The sequence below is a fragment of the Oryza brachyantha genome, chromosome 12 (genome assembly GCF_000231095.2).
Source record: "Oryza brachyantha chromosome 12, ObraRS2, whole genome shotgun sequence".
Taxonomy (NCBI): Eukaryota; Viridiplantae; Streptophyta; class Magnoliopsida; order Poales; family Poaceae; genus Oryza; species Oryza brachyantha.
The window spans coordinates 1,935,584-1,957,266 of NC_023174.2; the positions used below are offsets into that span (position 1 = coordinate 1,935,584).

General features: G+C 36.4%; 1 protein-coding gene across 3 annotated transcripts; it reads left to right on the plus strand.

Annotated features, from left to right (window-relative positions):
- The first annotated feature begins 9,925 nt into the window (after positions 1-9,925).
- Positions 9,926-20,839, plus strand: LOC102702620 (probable purple acid phosphatase 20). Of its 3 annotated transcripts, XM_015842731.2 has the most exons (3): positions 9,962-9,992; positions 17,041-17,242; positions 19,447-20,839. In XM_015842731.2, the coding sequence occupies exons 2-3, from the start codon at positions 17,090-17,092 to the stop codon at positions 20,608-20,610; spliced, it is 1,317 nt and encodes a 438-aa protein (XP_015698217.2). In that variant the 5' UTR covers positions 9,962-9,992; positions 17,041-17,089; the 3' UTR covers positions 20,611-20,839. The 3 variants fall into 3 exon arrangements, 1 of the variants encoding a protein (XP_015698217.2); XR_005812930.1 differs by lacking the exons at positions 17,041-17,242; positions 19,447-20,839 and adding an exon at positions 10,177-10,839 and having other exon boundaries at positions 9,926-9,992; XR_005812931.1 differs by lacking the exons at positions 17,041-17,242; positions 19,447-20,839 and adding an exon at positions 14,225-14,402 and having other exon boundaries at positions 9,964-9,992.
- Positions 20,840-21,683: the final 844 nt, after the last annotated feature.

A 21,683-nucleotide genomic window follows, 5' to 3' on the forward strand; every position in this document is an offset into this window, starting at 1 on the left:
TAGTCATTATTTAATACTTCTAATTAATGTTCAAACATTTGATGTGATAGGGACTTAAAAAAAGTTTGAAGGATCCAAACACCCCCTATTTAATATTTCTAATTAATGTTCAAACATTTGATGTGATAGGGACTTAAAAAAAGTTTGAAGGATCCAAACACCCCCTATGGATGCAAGTTCTCCGGATAGTACTACCGAAAGAGTTTCTTCTATGAGTCCTTAGCATAAACGCTCGACTAGAACAAACAAACGGAGATACTTATGAAAAAATTACTTTATAACGAAATAAACAAGCTTACATATGGCATTTTCTTTCGGGAACCCCGAAAAAAAAGATACAAACAGGTTTTGCTCACCTCATAAAGCCTATTTTACAACCCTTGCTCTAATATAGTAGTAACTAGTAAGAGAGACTTCTTAATAGGGTAATACTACTTACAGATGGAGTATGCTTATGAAGTCTAGTTGCATGATCGTGTTGGAATAACACCTCCTTCTTTTACAGAGGCCGGAGAAGAAGACTCCTTAGGCTTCAACCCTATCTCCACCATCCCTATCTCCACCATTCCTAGTATTTCAAGAGCTAACAAACAAAAGATGGTGGAGTTTCATTCCATTCTCACGGGAGTCCTTGATTCATGTAGAATTGAGACATGTTTGCAAGTATGTGTCTCTTTTAAGCAATATTTTTTTCCAATGTTCTCAGCAGTGATACGTCATTCATCGAAAGTATTACTTGTATCATGCATATTTTAATCTATTTTTAAATTCCTTAGCTACTATTTTTAACTCAATTGGTTTTGCCGGAACACTTAATATTCTGTATAGCACATTTTATTCTCAAAAAATCCCATACAGTATTTGCTGGGGTCATATTGTTCTTAAAGTGTCTCTGTGTGTGTATATATATATATAATGTTTTATGTTTATCAGCAGCACATATATATCGTTAGCTCTTACTACATAATAGATTATATAAATCCAGGTTACACCTCAATATATCAAGCGAACAATAAATATATGTACACTTTTAGATAATCTATTTTCTAGTGTTGAAAAGAAACACTCCAATCATATATATACAACGTGCTTGAAACTCACATAAACAATCTATGAACATGACGACCAGCCGAAGAAATTGGTTGCTAGAAAAGTCACAATATATATACCACACATGTTTGTACTTTGTTGGTTCAGGAAGATCTCTAGAAAGTCTACTTCTGACTTTTAGATCTCTAGAAGGGACCTGGTCGGAAATTGCTGTAGACTTGCTCCGGAATATTAGGCTGTGTTTAGTTTGCAAATGATTTGTAAAACATCACATCGATACGTACGTTCATATATTTAAAAGTATTAAAAATAGTCTAATTACAAAATAAATTTTAGATTCTGCCTAAAAACCGCGAGATGAATCTATTGAGTCTAATTAATCCGTCATTATCAGATGTTGTTTACTGTAGCATTTATGGCTAATCACGTACTACTTAGGCTCAAAAGATTTATCTCACGATTTCCCATAACTATTTAATTAGTTTTAATATGTATGTATATTTAATGCTTCATTTAGATGTTCAAAGATTCGATGTGATGTTTTTAGAAAAAGTTTTTGAAAACTAAACAAGGGCTTACTGTGCACCAACTAATAAGCATAGATACTCTATAGGATATCCTCAGTGGCCCCAAATTTAACACATCCTTTTAATGATAACGGCACATTTTTTTGACTCAAAATAAATGATTAGTTCGATCAATTTTAGACAAATAACTACTCAAGCAAAAAAAAAAAACCTCTGTGTCCCTATCTGTTTATCATTTTGGCAGGGCTGGCTGAGAGCCGCGGTCGCGACCGCCTAGGGCCCCGGTCAGAAAGGCCCCAACCAAATTTATATTTTATATGTTCATATGGTTTGATTTTCATATTTATTATTTTTAAAAGTAATAGATGATTAGTTAACTTATAAAACTATTTAGATGATGATTGTCTATTAGGTTAGCAGCTTATCATTTACTCGTTGATTTTTTATCGTAGCCAAAATTTAAGTTTGAAACTTAATATTAGAGTTAATTTTAAGGTGTTTTTATTATAGTTTTTTCCATCATTGTTTTTAAAATCACTAAGTATCCAAATAAAAGTTATAATTATAAATTATTTTTTTATTCGCTTCAGTTTTCATTCATTTTCTTTATTTTAGTTTTTAATTTAGTGTTAATATTATTTATCAAAATTTAGAATTAAGACTATATTTCAAGTTAACTATTAAGAGTTAATAAATAATTCATTTCAGTGATGTTTATTTATGTCACTTTAGAGAATAAATAATTATATAATATATATTATAAGTTAATTTTTTAGCCTAAAAAACTTATGGCACCGAGTTCGTCTAGTACCATCAAAACTATAGATAGAGCCAGTCTTGCACTTTGGTAATTAAAAGATGCGCAACAATTTTTACGGATAAAATTTTTGACAAACATAGTCGTCACTTGTGATGGATGGGACAGTAAACAAGCTTCTTGAATCCAAGCATCTCATATATATATATATGCATAATTCTCATAAAAAAAGGTTCCCACACATAAATATACACGTGCTTACATATATATATATTTTTATACTATACGTGATTGTGTGGTTGTGTGCTTACATATATATTTATAATTAAAGTTTTAACTATAAATGTATATAATATACGTGATTGTGTGGTTGCAAAACTTTGTTAAGTGGCCTGATCTGACGACGATCGACACGTACATATATGCCTGATCATCTTTAATTAGTGGATATCATTGTTATCTGTACGTCTTTGGTATAATTAATTAGTCCATGTGTTGTACGTGGGGAAGTAATTAGTGTATACATTCCGTGTACAAAAAGTAGGAATATAATGGTACAGTGTAGCAGTAACAAATGTTACTATGACACTACATTAGTACGGTGCCTACCTACGCTGCCCCCCCCCCCCCCCCCCTGCACTTTAATTTGCATGTTTTGTGTGATAGAAAAATTAATCACAGTACTGACCTTTCAAGGCATGCATGTTCCTGTGGTCCTAGAGTGGCCATGCGTGCGTATAGCCGTATAACACACTCTAGCGTATCACCCCATTGCAGCGGAAATTTATTAAAAAAAAATATAATTAACATGTTAGTAAAGTAAAGTTAATAAAAATTACTATACTAGGTTTCAAAATTCAAATTGAATGAAACAAATATAAGCCAAGAGTCAAACTAAGTTTAAGTTTGAATTCAGACAACACAGTAAGTGTGTGATAACAATCCTACAATGAGCTATCAAATTGTCTACTAGGTGCCTAGAATTTCTAGAAAACAGTAGTCAGAAGCTCTGGATGCTGACATGGAACATGTTATTAACATCAGTTATTTTTTCTTTTAAAAAATATAAGAGAGTTGGTAGTAGGATAGGTGACCGATTCACCACGACTACTACTCTTTATATATATATATATATATATATATATATATATATATATATATATATATATATATATATATATATATATATATATATATATATATAGGTTAATTACTAGAAAAAAAATAATTCTTAGTATTACTTACAACGAACCTACCATGTCACTTAATAACCTTAGCCGAGATGCTCCATGTTTACCATAGTATTCTGCATGAATAAAATGAGTAGCTCTAGATAGCTTCATTCCGTGTTTTATATCGTAAGACTCAGTGGTAGATCTAGGATCCGAAGGCTAGGAGGGATGGTTACCTACTTCTTTCTCTAGCCACCCCTTTTTCTTCTTCTTGCTTCCCTCTTCTTCCCCTTCCCCTCTTCCCCATTTTTGTAGGAGATCCAGCGTGCAGGGGGCTGGAGCCTCAGCCACCTCCCTGCCCTGGACTCACCCCAGTAAGACTTTTTAGTCCTGATTAGAGTTACTTCTTAATCAATACATGTGCTTTGTATATATATTTAGATGCATAGTATTATATCCGTTTCATATTGTAAAACTTTATAATTTTGTCTAAATTTATCAATTGATAAATGTATATAATTTATATATATGTCTAGATTCATTAGGATCTATATGAATCTAGGTAAGACTAGAAAATTTTATATTATAAAACAGAGGGAGTACTTATATAAATTTAAACAGGACAATAAAAACCTTACACTGTGAAACTGAGTATCTACCGAGAGGTTCATACTTAATGTTAACTCATACCTCTATCCTATATTAAATCATTTTTAGTTTTTGATACAATATCTTGACTCTTTGTCTTATTTAAATTATTTTTGTGATTAATATTTTTTGTTACTAGATGATAAAATATGAATGGTACTTTATGCGTGACTATTTTTTTAGTTTTTGTATATATATTTTTTTTAAATAAGACGAATGATCAAAACGTTGGATGTTGGAGTACAGAAATCAGAAAATAAAATTATTACGGGATAAAGGTAGGATAAAGGCAGTAGATTACATTTCGATCGATCATGGCTGTTCATTCGTACTTCGTCTATATATACGTACTTATGTCACATCACGCAGAACCACAACAAACGTCAATTAAAATAATCATAGCCGGTCCATCTTAGTAAGACGTAGGACTTGTAATCGATCGTTTGGATGCAATAATTAATAGAATTTTCCCCGTTTTTCTTGGAGAAATTGGAATCCTGCCGTGCTTGCTATATATCCTAGCTAGTCTAGTTCGATCGCATGACTAGTACTACAGAGAAATCGTCAACAGTTCCGCCGGTTCTTGAATTGCAAGGCCAAGAGTATCTTGTTAATTAATTATGTCATCATGAATAAATTAAGTCAAAAGATTGAAAGATATACTGAACTGTACGTACTGCAGCTAGCTAGTTAGCTTGCAGAGATATTCATGCATGCATCCATGTCGATCATCGCGTGTTTAACTCGTGCTGGAAATCGCTATAAATTAACCAATAAATTAAGAAGAGGGAGAGGCCGCGGTGCATGCTGTTGATGAAAGCGATCGAGACGTTCAATGAGGAAGAAGCTGTCAATGCATTACATCGCAATCAGACGAAGAAGCTACAAGTAATTAATCTTATACACCGCTATCTATTCGTTTCTGTTTATCCTTATCTTTATAAACCAAAATTTAAATTTTCAAACATAACTTTTAGTATTGATTTTGGAGTATTTTTTTTATCAAAGTTTATTTTTAATTTTAGCCTTTTAGATTACTGAGAACAAATAGACAAAAGTTCTATTTAAAAGTTATATTTCACATATAAATTTACCGTTTGGTTTTTTGTACGATTTCCCGGAGCAAGACGCGGCTAGCAAGCGAGCCGTCCATCGCCGTCAACGACGGATTCGATGCCCCCTCGCGCGCGGCTATCTATACAGTACGCGTCGCCTTCGAGCGAGCTCCCGTACGTACACGTTTGCGTGTGGGTCTGGCTGGAAGCGGTGGACATATCTGAATTTGTACCAATCCTGTTCCCATTTATCTCGAAGAATCTGATCAGGAATTCAGAATCGTCGTTAACTTTTGGTTGGGAAATTTGAATAGGGTAAATTTTGCAAAAATACATATAAACTTTTACTAAACTATAAACTATCGCGAAACTATATATTTGAACCGTTGTATTACAAAATCTATAGTTTTAGCATCAAGTTTACCGTAAAACTACAAATTTTATATTCAGTGCCACAAAACTATATATTTAGTACCACAAAACTATATACATAGTACGTGTTAATTTTATTAGAATAGTAGTGGTAGAGTTTGAACTCTAAACCAGGTAGTTTTAGTATAATTTCTATACTAAATATGTAGTCTCGTGATATTTAGCTTAAAATACGTAGTTTTGTGATAAGTTTAGCATTAAATCAGTAGTTTTATGATACATCATCTTAAATCTATGGTATTGTGATAATTTGATCAAAGTATATGTAGTTTTATGAAATTTACTATAAAATTTTAGATGTAATTAATATTAAAAAGACATATTTATATCCCATTCGAAGGAGCTTTGGTCAATCAACCATCTGACTTGTGGTGCCATTTTCTATTTAGCCTGCGATTAAATAAGTATTAACTATAATAAATTCGGGAGAAGATTTGTTTGATTATATTCAAGAAAATTCTCCGTCGAACTTCTTCTAGAAAAAATAGCATCAATAAACACGGTTTGAAAAATATACACATGCACGATAATCCAGTAGCCATAGTCTGAACAGAAAATGAATGGCCTTAAGATAACTTTAATGGTGAAATGTATAAGTCACAACAAAGCAAATAGTATCTACGTATATATAATTTTAAATAAAATAAATACTTAATTATCGTTCGCTAATAAGATATACAATTTTACGTAATCTTCTTCCAATCCTTCCACCACTCTTAGTTTCATCATAATACTGAAATGCATGCATAAGAAAATAAATAAGATTTACATATATGGTTTTTTAATGAAAGGGATGGTTTAATTAACGTCATATCCAAATATCAACCTAGAGATATCATGTAGCTGTCGCCGTAAAACGAACCCACATGTTTTTCAATTCCCTATCTAATAATTAAGACATTGAATAAGTCTGATCTTTTTTCAAAAGATGAACATTACGGGCCATGTAAACATGTGCTTAATTAATAGCCGTGCTCCATTAATTAATTTCTTCAGGATCGTTGTAAAATCAACAATGAATAGTACTGTTCAACTTTACATCACTGTATGCCACTATACATGTTTGTGCAAAATGCGGATGCATGCATGGATACATATCTTTGATTGGTCGGCCATCGATGATGGGATATTTGCTTGGTCGACATAGGAGATCTCGACCAATCTGCTTTGTTCCCGGCCTGCACTTTACGTGCCTTTCATAAATTTTTATAGCCGGTGAAAAGAAAATTTTTGAATATCACATCAAACGTTTGACTGGACGTCGAAAGAATTTTTTGAACACGAATAAAAAATAAATTTCACGGCTAGCCTATAAACCGCAAGACGAATCTTCTGAGCCTAATTAAGCCGTCATTAGCATATGCAGGTTACTGTAGCACTTATGGCTAATCATGGACTAATTAGACTCAAAAATTCCGTCTCACGGCTTCTCTCATAACTGTGCAATTGGATTTTTGTTTAATCTATGTTTAGTGCTCTATTTAAGAGTCTAAAGATTCGATGTGATGTTTTTAGGGAAAATTTTTTGGAACTAAACCAGGCCTAAGTTGTGGTAGGTAAGCAGCTTGATGTAAGGGCTCAACTCAGGTGTGTGTGTGACCATATTGATCATTTCGTACATTATGTTTTAATTATAGTGCTCTCCCCCAATGCAGCCATGGAAACAACATGTTGCATAGGTGTATGGGCAAGATGGGAGTACACTTTAATTCCTGTATGCAACTTCACTGGTAGTAAAATGAGTTCTCGGTAGGTAAGGGTAGAAGGGACGGGCGAAAAATTCCTTTATTCTATGAGCACATTTTCTGAATTACTAAATGATACATGTTTTTTTTAAAGAATCTATCTAAAAATTGCTTTAATTAATAATTCGCTAATAAAATACATCTATCTATTTTGCAAGTTTGCCGTGCCTAATATTTAATTAATAATTCGCTAATAAAATACATCATTTTACATGATGATCTTTTCTTCAATCACCTTTAAACTTTTGCCTAAATATGCCATATTAGGGGATTTCCAAATAGACCTGCTATATCATTCTCCATTAAAAAAATAGTAAACATCCAAAACAGGTGGCGCTATCTTATTTGTCTTGCTAAACGAGAGGAGCATGTGAGCAAAATTGGCTCCCCGTTTAATTTGCAAATAGCCATCCCTGATGACCGTACACTTGCTAACCTCTAGACTCTAGAGTGCCCTGCGGTTCCTGGTCCTCTGATGATATGGTCTCCCTTTACCGTTTGGTAAGAGGTTACCCGTTACCGTGCACCCTACTAGTATTAGCCGCGGTAGTTTGGGGTGAGGGAGAGAGTTAGTTATTTAACGCAAAAAAATATAGTAATAGATTAGTATATGATTAATTAGTTATTAATTATTAAAAATATGAATAGATTAATATGATTTTTTAAAAAAGTTTTCTATAGGTTTTTTCTATAGTATGAATAGTTATTAATTAGTAGTTTGGAAATTGTGCACAAGGTAAACGAGAGTGCTAAAATAACTTAACTCCCCGGCCGAAAGCAGCCTATGTCCAGTTACTGCATTACCTACGCTAAATCATTGAAGACTAGACAAAATTTACAAGACTTATTTTTATTTTTAAAGCTTGGTAGGGTTCTACAGTGGCGTTCCTATAGTATGCTATCTGGTGGTTACAGGACCCCGGGTAGAATTTTAATATTTAGTTGTTTTAATCTATATTAATTATATTATTAGTTTAAAATAAAAATATTATATGTATTATGATATGTATTGAACCCCGATAATTTTTATTCTGGATTCACCGGGTTCTATATCATAGACAAGCAGTGTCTCATGGGAAGGGGAAACCTGAACCGGTTTGTCCATGTTTGTTGGCTTGAATTGGTGTTAAGTTTAAACTTTTTTTATACGATGTGTTAAATTTAGAATATGGAGAGTGGCATATAAAGGTTATGTTTGTAGTGCAGGAAATGTTATACCAAATGGAGATATGCTCTACTGAACCATAATATTACTGCTCCATTATTCAACATATCTTCAGTTTTTGGAAAAACGATAGTACTTGAAAAAATAAATCAAGGTATAAAATTTTCAGCGTAAAATTTTGACGTTGATGCTCGAATTTTTCACGGTACCTATCAGTAACTTCTCAAAAGACCTTAAATTTATCCTCAATTTTTTTATTTCCATGCTATTCTTTTGACAGATTTCAGTGCCCATCAACCTGGCTGGTCCTAGCTGTAGCCACGCCACTCGCGAAGCAGATTCAGTCTTACCAACTTTGCGTATAAAATGGTACAATTAACATCGTGTGCACGGCATAAAGAGAAGATCACAACACATGCTGTCATGACAATGAACCTGTGTTCTTTTAACATAAAAAAGGCATATCCACACATTCAATTTTAGATTTGTGTTCTCCAAGCATGAGCTCGATCCGAATACCTGTACAAATCAAGTTCTGGCAGCTTTTTCTCATAAACAAATGCACAAGATGAGGAGGAGATATTCAGTGTAACAATGCAACCTGTTCTTTTGGACCGCACTGATCAGAGCAGAGGAATGAGGGCATGCTGGTGGCCTCTTTTTACTCTGCATTTAGGCCTTGTTTAGTTCCCAAATTTTTTTTAAAAATATCACATCGAATTTTTGGACACTTAAATAAAACATTAAATATTAATGAACTAAAAAACTAATTACACAGTTATGGAAGAAATCTTAAGACGAATCTTTTGAGTCTAATTAGTCCATGATTAGCCATAAGTACTATAATAGCCAACATGTGTGCTAATGACGGATTAATTAGGCTCAAAAAATTCGTCTCGTGGTTTCTAGGCTAGCCGTGAAATTCGTTTTTTCATTCGTGTCTAAAACCCTTCCGACATCCGATCAAACGTTCGATGTGACCCCTTTAGCAAAAATTTTTGCCAACTAAACAACCCCTCAGTCCACTTGATCCTCAGCTGTACAGATGTATGGTAAACAAGTGGAAGCAACAGTTGTAGTTGTTTACACATTGTGCTTTCGAACAACAGAAAAAGCTTCTTGAAAGAGCAGCAACTGATCAACAGAATATTACAGAACAAGCACATTTTGCAGGCAATGTCTGATAAATATTGCAACAGTGGAAGATGTGTGATACTTTAATATTCAGAGAGCAAAATGACAGTGACTGGCAATGAGCAAAACACACCTTGCCTAAGCAAGCATCCTAACAGTATCTTGGAAGAGAAAAAAAAGGCAACAATATTGCTTCAGAAAAGAAGAGATGCATTGCATCAGGGGAGTTGTAAAGCTATATATATAGTCGGCTGACCTACCCACCGAATCGCAGATGCTTCAACTCCATCATCAATTCATCGTCGAGGTATCGTCTTTCGTTCTTTCTTCCATACTCCTTGTATTAACTTTTCTTCTTTCAAAAGGATTAATTCTAGGAAATTCATTCTCATAAAAGAACAGAAGAAACTATCGTTCTTCACTTTTTCCTCGTACGACTAGACACAAATAATTGGGAAATTAATTAACCACTAGTGCCCTGTCGTTGATAGCGCTTCGCGAGAGAGGAAAAAATCCGACGTGGCAGCAATTAAATGAAGAAAGAGAGTGTAGCCGGCGTTTGCTTCATCGACAGGTCGAGCTCGTGCTCCCAGGCTACTCGATGCCTCTGTCGTGCATTGTATGAGATGTTGTAAGTCGACACCACCGGCGGTGGATCGGCTACGCGCGCGTCCGGATGAGGAAGCCGGCACCCGCCATCAGAGGAGATGCCGCCGCCGGCCTGCCTTGTGAGGAAGACGAAGGAGGAGAAGGAGGAAGGGGGAGATGGTGGGTCGGAGAAGGATGAGGATGCCGCGAGCATCACTAGCCTAGCCTACAGGTTTCTAGGGAAAGTATTCTAAACTCTCGAGTGGATGTCCCTCTGTCTATTGCGTGCTATTTAAATATTCCTAAAAATAATTTAAAAATTTTATAAAGATAGATTAATATGAGATATATCACTATACATGTAAGTGTTTGCTGATGTTTTGATGTTTTGGTGTCATGGATCCTGTCTAAGGTTAGAAGGCATCCGAGCATGGTAATCACTTTGTCAATTTCAACATTGTACCAAAGCTATTGTTCCGAATTTTTACCTCGGTCTATGGGTTTTCTGGATACGCACATATCCAATACATACATATTCACACGTACACATATACATACATACAGCCCCCACCACACACATATATGTATGTAAAGTCTCTTATATTGGTGATGCAATAAAATATTATATAAAAATCAATACGTGCTTGATCGTGGATGCATATATGCATTAAACATCCTACAGACAATCATATAAACAACATATGCCTAAACTGTTGTATAATATGTGACAAATAGACAGTTATTGTTTCTGCTGCCTTATACTTAGTACTACTTCGGCTTTACCTTAATATTTAAATATATGTTAACTTTAGTCGGTATTAGCTGTGTAATTAAATTTGAACATAAACTTTCTATTATAATATTGTCATAATATATAACACAATTATAATATTATGGATGCACTTGTAAATGAAAATCTGCTCGTACACTTTTTACATTTTCAAACTAAATATTGAACATCTATTCATGATCAAAATTTTAGAAGATTGAGAGAACAAAATCAACACCAACATATATTTAAATTTCCACACGTACGTGTCATGTTGCTAATTGTAAACACGTCACTTGCTTCATCATCTTTTGGAAATTTTTGCCATAGAAAAGACTGGTCGATTACTTAGATGCTTTCTTATCCATTTTACATAAGGACGTACGGTGTGCCACATGTTGTGGTTTGATAATTTCCTCCTGCCTCCCGGTTGTCGTCCGTGACACCAACCAAGATGACTGCGCACGTTTTGGACATGGACACATTTGGTGTTAAATATTGAGCTGATTCCCAAATCTTGTTTCAATAATTCTACCAGTGACTTGCTATCACCTCTATCTTTTCTTTTCTCTTCTGCATATATTTATAGGACAAAATTTAAATTTTAATCTTAAATTAGAAGTTGATTTTTAGGATTTTTTAATCACTAAGAATACATATATAAAAGTTTTATTTATAAATTATTTTTCGTTAACAAATATACCGTCAAAGTATGTCAGAGGCATGATCCATTAATGCTGGTATTCAATGCATACAGAGTATACAAATAGTAGTTGAATTAAGCATCAAGGACGCGTAGTTAATGACTAATTAACTTGGTGAATACTTACAAATTATACAATTAATATGTAGGCTTGATATAACCTGCTTGAAATTTGGGTGAGAGAATTTTTTTTAAAAAAAAGTCAAAATCTGACTTTGGAAGCAATAAAGACCGATGGTGACGTCTTGGAGAAGACTCCACAGATCATTATCGAGAATTCGGCCCAACTGTAGGCGGCCTGCATGTCGTCAGTCGCAATGCTGTCGGGCTGAACTACCAATCGGCCCAATCATCACCCACTATCCAGTTCTGGGCCCACAAATATAATGGGCCCGCACTTGAGACACAATATCGTTCTGGCCCAAATAATAATGGGTCAGCACGTGAGTAATGTCCAAAACCACTATACTACATATTTGCAGGAGTAATGTCCAACTGGGCCAGGCCCAGCCATGGTGGCATAAGCACGGTACTGGCATGGTCCGTCCGGGAGAGCGAGATCCTCTAACATAAAGTTAGAAAGACTGACACGTGGCTATGAATGCTAGGTTTATATGTTAGTGACCATGTTTTCTGACTTTATGTCAGAGGATCTGTTTCCTCATTCGGGCGTGCTACGCCTCATCAGGGGTGGTACTCACTGGCACATTAGACATATGGATTTATACAAGTTCATCCCTCTATGTGTATACTCTATTCCTATTTAGTGGACTGTATTCTGTTAACTGTTCGGGTCCTTAAGGGCCTCCTACCTCCCCTTATATAATGAGAGGCAAAATTATGAGGCAGGGGACATTCTAAAAAAATGGCTTCGATTGTCTTATTTTTACATGATATTATATGATTGAGACTATACCCTACTTTAGGATACAATGCAACATATTATTTGAGTTCTAGTATATCCCATATCTCCTGCATCGCCTATCCCCTATCCACAGTATGTTATGTTTTCTACGTGGGTACTTGATATGAATATCCTCCACGGTACCCCATGAGTACTTTACAGTTTAACTAGTCTTACCCGTGGTTTATAACAAATGTTAAATAGTGTTAGCAAACCAAAGCGTGCTTAATGGCTTTTATTTATCCTCGTTGAGTTTATCTCAGCTCAAACAAGCTATATTACATATTTGCAAGAAAAAACTAATAATAATGAGGCTCACACTAAAACACACTGACTGTGGACTACATAAAGCATTTTATCCCTTCTAATAAGCTGTGAGTAATTTAAACCAAATCACCACATCCAATGGCGAGAGTAATTTAAACCAAATCACCACATCCAATGGCGAGGGGCAATTTCTTGGGTGTGAATCCTCTACAGTACTATAGGACTCATGTGTCAGTGAGCAGTATTGCATCTGAATTGCAATTTCTTTTGGGCCATCATTTGCTCGTTGATGTGACTAGGTTTAGCTTAGCAGTAGCCAGAGGCTCTCCAGCAGCACGACGTCCGAAGCTCATCTCCCTGAACTCCGACAAATGCAACCAACTACCAGCTACTAATAACTTTATTTTTCGTTTTTCCATATCCAACGTTTGAACATTCGTCTTATTTGAAAAATCTATAAAAAACTTAAAAAAATTAGTCATCCATAAAGTACTATTCATGTTTTATCATCTAGTAAGAATAAAAATATTAATCGCAAAAACTGAAAAATGATCTTATTTCGGGACGGAGGTAGTATATATTTCAACCGTCACAAAATAAATGCATTCTTCTAATTTATATAGTTTTTTTCTTTCTCAGTCTAGAAACAATAATTTTTAAAATCTAGAAGAGTGCACTTATTTAAAGGAAAAAATACAATGATGTTATTGTATTTGCAAAATTAGAGATATGTCATCTTAACCGCATATTGTTGACTCATGCGGGCCCCATATATAATTGAGATACCAATATCATATTTCTAACTTTACAAAATGATAATAGCATGTTTGCAAATTTTCTTATTTTAAAAGTAGTCTGGCTGCATCAACTCGACCAACTGGATAGGTATAGCCAACTCACACATGGGCATATGGGTCAACAGACTCAACACTAGAAATTTTGAGTGCCACGTGTGGGTCGACGACGATTCATGTGTACAGAGTGAGTAGTGTGAAGACAGTTTCACCAAAATATCAGCGTCATTTTGTAATGGTATTTTTCCAAACTCATAAATTTTTAATGACACGTATCTGATTAATCCTATTTTTTATATAAATTTTGATACCTTCAGATATTTTGTATCTAGATGTACTATTATTTGAATGTACTTTCTTAAAGATGATAAAATTACCTTAATTAAGACCGTCCTGGATCAAGGGGTACATTTCCTTATCTTCATATGCAACTTTTCAAAGGAAAAAAGAAAATGAAATTGTACAAGGATATTTCACTCTCACTGTATCTTTTTTTCTCTTCTGATTTATACAGACAAATGTCTATGGATCTGGGATCAGCACTTTCTTGGTCTGGAGCACAGATATACTGCTCAAAAAGGGGCTAGAGTCTGTTTAGGAGTTTTTCCTAGCTGCAGCTTTTTTTCAAAAACTACTTCTGCCAGAAGCTATCCCAAACGGTCCACAACTTTTGAGAATCTGTAGTTATAGATTCTCGAAATAAACTAAGAAGCCAGAAGCTGGAGAAGCTGAGTTTCAGAGCTTTTCTAGATTCTTATAAGTTGACTACTAAATAGCTATTTCTTAGAATCTAAAGTTTTCCCAAACATATCCTAATATAGCCAATCAGGTACTCCGCTGTCTGGTTGTGAACTTGTGAAGTGTACATAGCGAATTCTTGTCATCTTGTGTCAATCTCTGTTATCTCAATTCTGTCACTCAGCTAGCTTTTTTTTTTTTTAACCGAAGCAAGCTTTTGCTGGTGCTATATTAAGAAGAAAGAAAGGTAGTTCAAAAATACATGCCTTTTAGGCAGACTGCCTGAAGGCCACCCCTTTACAAAGAGTCTAATTTCCTATTCTCGCTATTAAGAAGAAAGAAAGGTAGTTCCAAAATCCATGATTTTTGTTAGTAGGTGTTCTAAAGTTAACTCTTTTCCCTGAAATACTCTCCTGTTCCTTTCTGTCCAGATCTCCATAGATATGCAGTGCTCTGCTATCTTGCTACCTGCGCCCCAGCTGCTACTGGGATATTTCTTGCAATCCTTTTAAACTAATTCATCAAATGATCTTTCAAAATAGTTTGGTTTGCCTTATGTTCTAGGGAATTCTGTTTTAATCCCTTCTATTTGGGTGGTATAGTTTGAACATGAACAAAAGGATACGGTTCGTCAAAAAGAGCCTTATTTTCCACCATACACCCATCTTTCGTAGCAAACACCATAAACCTTTTTTCCCACCCTATTTTATTTTTGATAGAATTGCAAGAATAATTTTACCATTTTTGAAAAATACCAGGAGTATACGCTCCCCTAGATGTTAGCATTATTAGCCTAAGAAGCAATGCAATTAAAATAGTATATGCTTGTTAAGTGTCAGCTGAACTTGCTTCCAATATTCTTCAGCTTAACGACGCCGCTGTCAAAAAGATAGCCAAGGAAATTCAATATGATTATCCGGTGTTCTAATCATCTTCTTTCAGATGAAAAAAAAAAAGCCTGGCCACATTCTTTCCATTTTCTTCACTTGGTACTGAAATGATGAACTCACCTTCAGAGAGGGATGCCTGCAAGTTTAAGCAAAAAAGAAAGCTAACTTTGCATACTTTGCTTTGTATGTGGCTTACTTGTAGATCTTACATATATATGTATAAACATACTTATCCTGTTAATTATCTAAAAGCATTTCAGTTTTTCGGGAGATATATCCTATAAACGAAAAGGCGGCAACGGCCATCCTTTCAATAAGAAATCATCTCCTTGCTCAAACTGCCTTCCTTCGTTGACCACAGAAACTATATATTGTTTAGCATGCTTGATAGTTACTTATCTCAAACATGGATGGTCGGCAGCCAACATGATAGACAAATACATAATTAATGCTCCCTCCACATCTTGATCATACAATTTGGCAGCCAGCAAGGGCACATGTGTGCTATAAGAGGTCATTGTTTGTTTGTGTGTTTTATAGAAAAAGTCTAAACGATAAATAATTTGAGAATAAAAATTATATATATATATTTTAACCAATCTAAAAACTACGACCGAATTTGATAAAAAAATTTAAATTTAAGATTAAAAATTTAAATTTTGGTTTATAAACATAAACATATGCGAAAAGACAGGCGAAAGTATAAAGTACAGATGCATTAATCTAAAAGAAAAAGCCAGTCGTCAACTCGCCATACCAAAATGGAATATGCTTAATTAGCAGGAGAGCATTTAATTTGATGGTGATGATGAGATGGACACGTGGCATACTTTTTCATTTTCCAGCTAGCAATAACGTGATTGATATTAGAGGTTTCGTGCATCTCCAATGAAACTGAAATAAGAAACCCTAACACCATTGTTAGGAAGTTACGAAGATTTCAGAAATTCAGATTATCTTATATTTCTTTTTTGGAAAAGACAAAGGAGCCCATGCTAATGGTATTAAGATATAGAAGAAAAATGTTACACTAAACAAGATAAAATGTTATTAAGGTTGATTGTGCACCAGAGCCTACATCTATAATTCACACGTTAGCCAGGTAGCCCAACAACATTACAAGGTGGAGTCTATAGAGTCCATATAGGTTCTTATTTGATTTTTTTACGGTAACTTTAGAAAGATTAGATAAAAACTTTCATATAAATAGCTTTAGAAAAATTAAAATTTTACTTTAGAAATATTAGATAAAAACTTTCATATAAATAGCTTTTATATGAAACGCACCATTTGTATGCGTAATAAACATGGCAATAAAACAATCTAAAGTCTGTAAAGGAAAAAAAAAACAAAGCCAACACGCGCAAAATCGCCCATTCGACGACAGAAGAACATGAGCTCTCCCAGCTTCCCCATTTCTGCACTCAACAAGGCTGGCCTCTGCCTGCTTCTCTGTATCTGTTTTTCTTTTTGAAAAGATATATCGAGCGGTTTCTGTTTCGTCAGGGAGCAAAATATTTGTAGAACAAGTCACCCGAAGCTGACGAAACACAATATATATCCAGAAGCCAGATTGCAGCTGGAATGCATCCAAATTTGGACGAAATTCGCTCACACACGGCAGGCTATACCTATGCCTATCATCATGTTGCCTCTTGAAGTGCTCCATCTTATATAGTATCTTGCATGCAAGCTTGTCCAGTATTGAACACGAGAGATTCAGTGAAGACGACTCTGCGAGCTGTGCGACCATGGCAATGGCGAACGTAGCAGCGCTCCCCCTCCTCGTAACCCTCCTCGCGGCCATGTCGCTGCTGCCGCCGGCGGCGTCGACGTACGTGCGGCCGAGGCCGAGGGCGGCGCTCTCCGTGCTCCACGACGGCAACGGACAGACACCACAGCAGGTACGTTCAATCGATGCATTCTCATGTCGGATGTTCTCCCTCTTCTTTCCTTTCATCGTTCGTTTCATTCCTTGCTTCTGTATTTCAATTAATGGATTCTGAAAAAGGTTTGGATGAAAGAGTTGTCCATAAAAGAAAGTTGAATTCTTGAGGTTCAGTTCTTTTAATGGCAGATTAGTGCAGTGTTTATATTAAGATGTACAAGAGTCCATGCTTTTACGTTCTAGCTAGTTTGAATGATCTCCATGAAGAAGCTCCTTTGGGTTTGTGGATTTCTTGCTCTCGCATTCGTCTCATGAATGATTATCGTTTCTGACGATGTCGGCATGTGGTTCTTGGTGCTCGATCATGAACACGAAAAGTGATCGACTTTCTGTACATGTTTCTCAAGTAATCGACATGCGTAATCGTCAGTGCTGTAATCCTGACTCCTGAACCATCCCTTTTTCTGTTGGAGATGAAGCAAGACCCATGAACAAATATTTCATCAAGTTTCATTATATTCAAGATCCCTGAATAACCTTGTGTCCAGCAAATATTCAGATACATCAGGGAATTTGTCAGATTCAGATTATATGTAACTCATGTTGTCAGATATTTTCCTGTTTATTTTTCTAACTGTGAATGAACACAAACAGAAAATGATTGCTTTTTGCATGATGCTTAATGTCTCTTGCTGAAGACTGAAGTTTATATTCCAACAGTCTCAATTTTTTTTTCTTTTACTTATGCTTATAACCAAAATTTGGATTTTAAACATTTAATTTAGAATTGGTTTTGGTTTTTTCATCACATTTTATTTTTTCAGCCTTTGCTTTTATATTGTTAACAACACATATATAAAAGTTATATTCGTAAATTATTTTTTATTTACAAATATACCATTTTGCTTTTTATTAAAAAAAACGTTCGATCATCAGCCAACTCATTTGAGGGGTCTAGACGGTTCTGTTAGACAGTTTGCATGAATCAGGAAGCATTTACTCATTTTACATATTAATTTGGTCATTTTCAGCATGACAAGGATGGTTGCCTGTTGCTACTTGAAAGAGAAGAGAATCAGAGTTGAACCGAATTTTCCAGACACATGTTGAGTTCGGAACAAAAGTCAATTGCAAATATGTGCTTTTTTTTTATTCAGGTCAATTTTAACATGAGTGGAGTGGCAATTGAAACTTATGGGCGCTGCATTTGTGTATGCATGACTTAATCGGTAACAGAGTAAAAAAAACATAAAGTAAAATTACGTTGTTGTCTTGCATATGAATCATCAAATTAGCTAACAAAATAAGCAATATATATTACTCTCTCCATATTTTTATGTATGACACCGTTGATTTTTAGAATCACGTTTGATCATTCGTCTTATTTAAAATTTATATCCAAATATGCAAAATTATAATGCATAATTAAAGTTTCTATAATAATAAATCATATTATAACAAAATAATTAATAATTATATAATTTTTTTGAATAAGACGAATGGTCAAACATGAAACTAAAAGTCAACGGCGTCATATACAAAAATACGGAGGGAGTATTAGTTTATTACTTGATGCACAGTTCAGAAGCTTGCAAATTTATGTCAGTGGGTTATTTTCATATATAGAGGCTTTTGAGAGGAATGGAAGCAAGACCACGTGTTCTTCCTGAATCACAGGTTCAGGGAACTCAAATCCTTGATCGCTACTCTGAACCAGATTACAGCTCAATTTACTGTTTGCAATTACTCCCTCCGTTTTATATTCACTTACAATGTTTGACCATTTATCTCATTCAAAAATTATGAAAATATCATTTATTTTGCTTGTGACTTACTTTATTATTAAAATAACTTAAAGCACGACTTATCATTTTTTTATATTTGTACTAAATTTTTGAATAAGACAAATGATCAAACGTTACAACTAAAAAATCAAACATCTTACATCATGAAACGGAGGTAATAATACCTCTATTTCATAATATAAGATATTTGACTTTTTTGGTTGCAATGTTTGACCATTCGTCTTATTTAAAAATTTAGTATAAATATAAAAAATAATAAGTCGTGCTTAAAGATCTTTTAATAATAAAGTAAATCACAAGCAAAATAAATAATATTTTTATTATTTTTTGAATAAGATCGATAAATGATCAAACATTAGAGTATCTCATTTGCTAGTAAGGCTGACAGACTGACACGTGTTGGCGCAACTATCAGGTGCATATATCAACTGTAGGCTCCGACAAGATAAGGATAACATGGATCACCGACGACGATGCACCGGCGACCGTGGAGTACGGCACGGTCTCCGGCGAGTACCCATTCTCGGCGGCCGGAAGCACCACCACCTACTCCTTCTTCCTCTACCATTCCGGCAAGATCCACGATGCCGTCGTCGGCCCACTCGAACCCAGCACCACCTACTACTACCGCTGCAGCAACAGCACGTCGCGCGAGTTCTCCTTCCGGACGCCGCCGGCGAGCCTCCCCGTCAAGTTCGTCGTCGTCGGTGACCTGGGACAGACGGGATGGACCAAGTCCACGCTGCGGCACATCGGCGCCGACGACTACGACATGTTGCTCCTCCCCGGCGACCTGTCCTACGCCGACTTCTACCAGCCGCGGTGGGACACGTACGGCCGCCTCGTCGAGCCGCTTGCGAGCGCGCGGCCGTGGATGGTGACGGCGGGCAACCACGAGGTGGAGAGGATCCCGCTCCTCCACCCGCAGCCGTTCACGGCGTACAACGCGCGGTGGCGCATGCCGCACGACGCCGGCGCGTCGCCGTCGGGGTCCAACCTCTACTACTCCTTCGACGTCGCCGGCGGCGCCGCGCACGTCATCATGCTGGGGTCGTACACCGACTACGCCGCCGGCTCGGCGCAGCACCGGTGGCTGCGGGGCGACCTGGCCCGGATCGACCGCGGCAGGGCGGCGTTCGTGGTGGCGCTGGTGCACGCGCCGTGGTACAGCAGCAACACGGCGCACCGCGGGGAGGGCGACGCCATGCGCGCCGCCATGGAGGAGCTCCTCTACGGCGCGCGCGTCGACGCAGTGTTCGCCGGCCACGTGCATGCGTACGAGAGGTTCGCGCGCGTGCACGGCGGCGTGGAGGACCCGTGCGGGCCGGTGCACGTGACCGTCGGCGACGGCGGGAACAGGGAAGGGCTGGCGAAGAAGTACGTGGACCCGCAGCCGGCGGCGTCGGCGTTCCGGGAGGCGAGCTTCGGGCACGGGAGGCTGGAGGTTGTGAACGCGACGCACGCGCGGTGGACGTGGCACCGGAACGACGACGACGAGGCGGTGGTCGCCGACGAGGTGTGGATCACCAGCCTCGCCTCCAACCCGGCTTGCAACACGAAAGATTCCATTAGCTTGTGAATTGTGCAGCTCAACAAGTGTTGGATGATTGGTGAATACGCTTGATTTTTCTCTCATGTAATTTTATAAAGAACAATTATACCAGTTGTTGGATTATGCCTCAAATATACTACTACTAGTATAGTATTAATATTAGTCCTAGTACTAGTCTCTATAAGCTCATGGCCAATTTATCATGATGTTTATCAAGAGATCTAAGTATTTCGTTCTTGTTCTCATCTCTGTTGGGTTCCACCAATTTATACCAATAAATTTAGGGTTTTATCCTATAGCGAGTTTAAAGCATGATTCACTGCTCCTGTTCAAAAAGCGGGGTTCTCATTGTTCTCAAGTTTAGTTTGTGCCCAGTATAGTCCAAAAGACTATTTGTCGCAATGTGATTTTATCTACATAAGATTTATGGTAATTTATGATTTTTATGCTACAAGAGAACTCGTCTCAAGGTGAAGCTTTTTAGAGATATGATCCAAATTATTATTTATAATGTATTTGAATTATATTACTAGTTTCCTAATATGACTCCTAGTCTTTTTCATTAGGACTCAGAGTTTCTTAATAAGACTTGTAGTCCTTTTTATTAGGACTTTCATAAGGACACGTACAAAGGGCTCTAATTGACGTCCCTATCGCTGCATGCTCGCTGATGTGGACGAGAAACGATAGGAGAGTAAAAATTGGTTGTTTTGCATGGAGTTAACAAAACATCGACTCTTGATGCATAAAACGAAGAGATAACCATAAAATCTGCTTTATACGTGTGTTGACTCTAATTAGAGACACTGATAAGATGGAATGCAAACGAGAAATTGATTAGTCTAGAGTCAGCTTGAGAGACTGTCTTTTGTATGAGTTTTTTCTGCTGACGTAGCTTGAGATAGATCCCATAATATGCTCTACTATTGAACATGCCCTAAGTCTCCTTATATATATTGTAAGCTATATGGGAAAGGTGTGACGATCCGGTGTATTTCTCCGCATTGTAATCATCTCATAGTGACTGTGGGTTGACGTCCGTGGTTTTTTCCATAAGACTTTTTCACGTTAAATCCATGTCTCTCGTGTGCTTTCGATAT

Bases quoted from the DNA above. Each gene is read 5' to 3' on its own strand.
- LOC102702620 (XM_015842731.2), top strand. From the start codon at position 17,090: ATGGCAATGGCGAACGTAGCAGCGCTCCCCCTCCTCGTAACCCTCCTC. The intron at 17,243-19,446 runs GTACGTTCAATC...CGCAACTATCAG, and splicing joins ACGGACAGACACCACAGCAG to GTGCATATATCAACTGTAGG.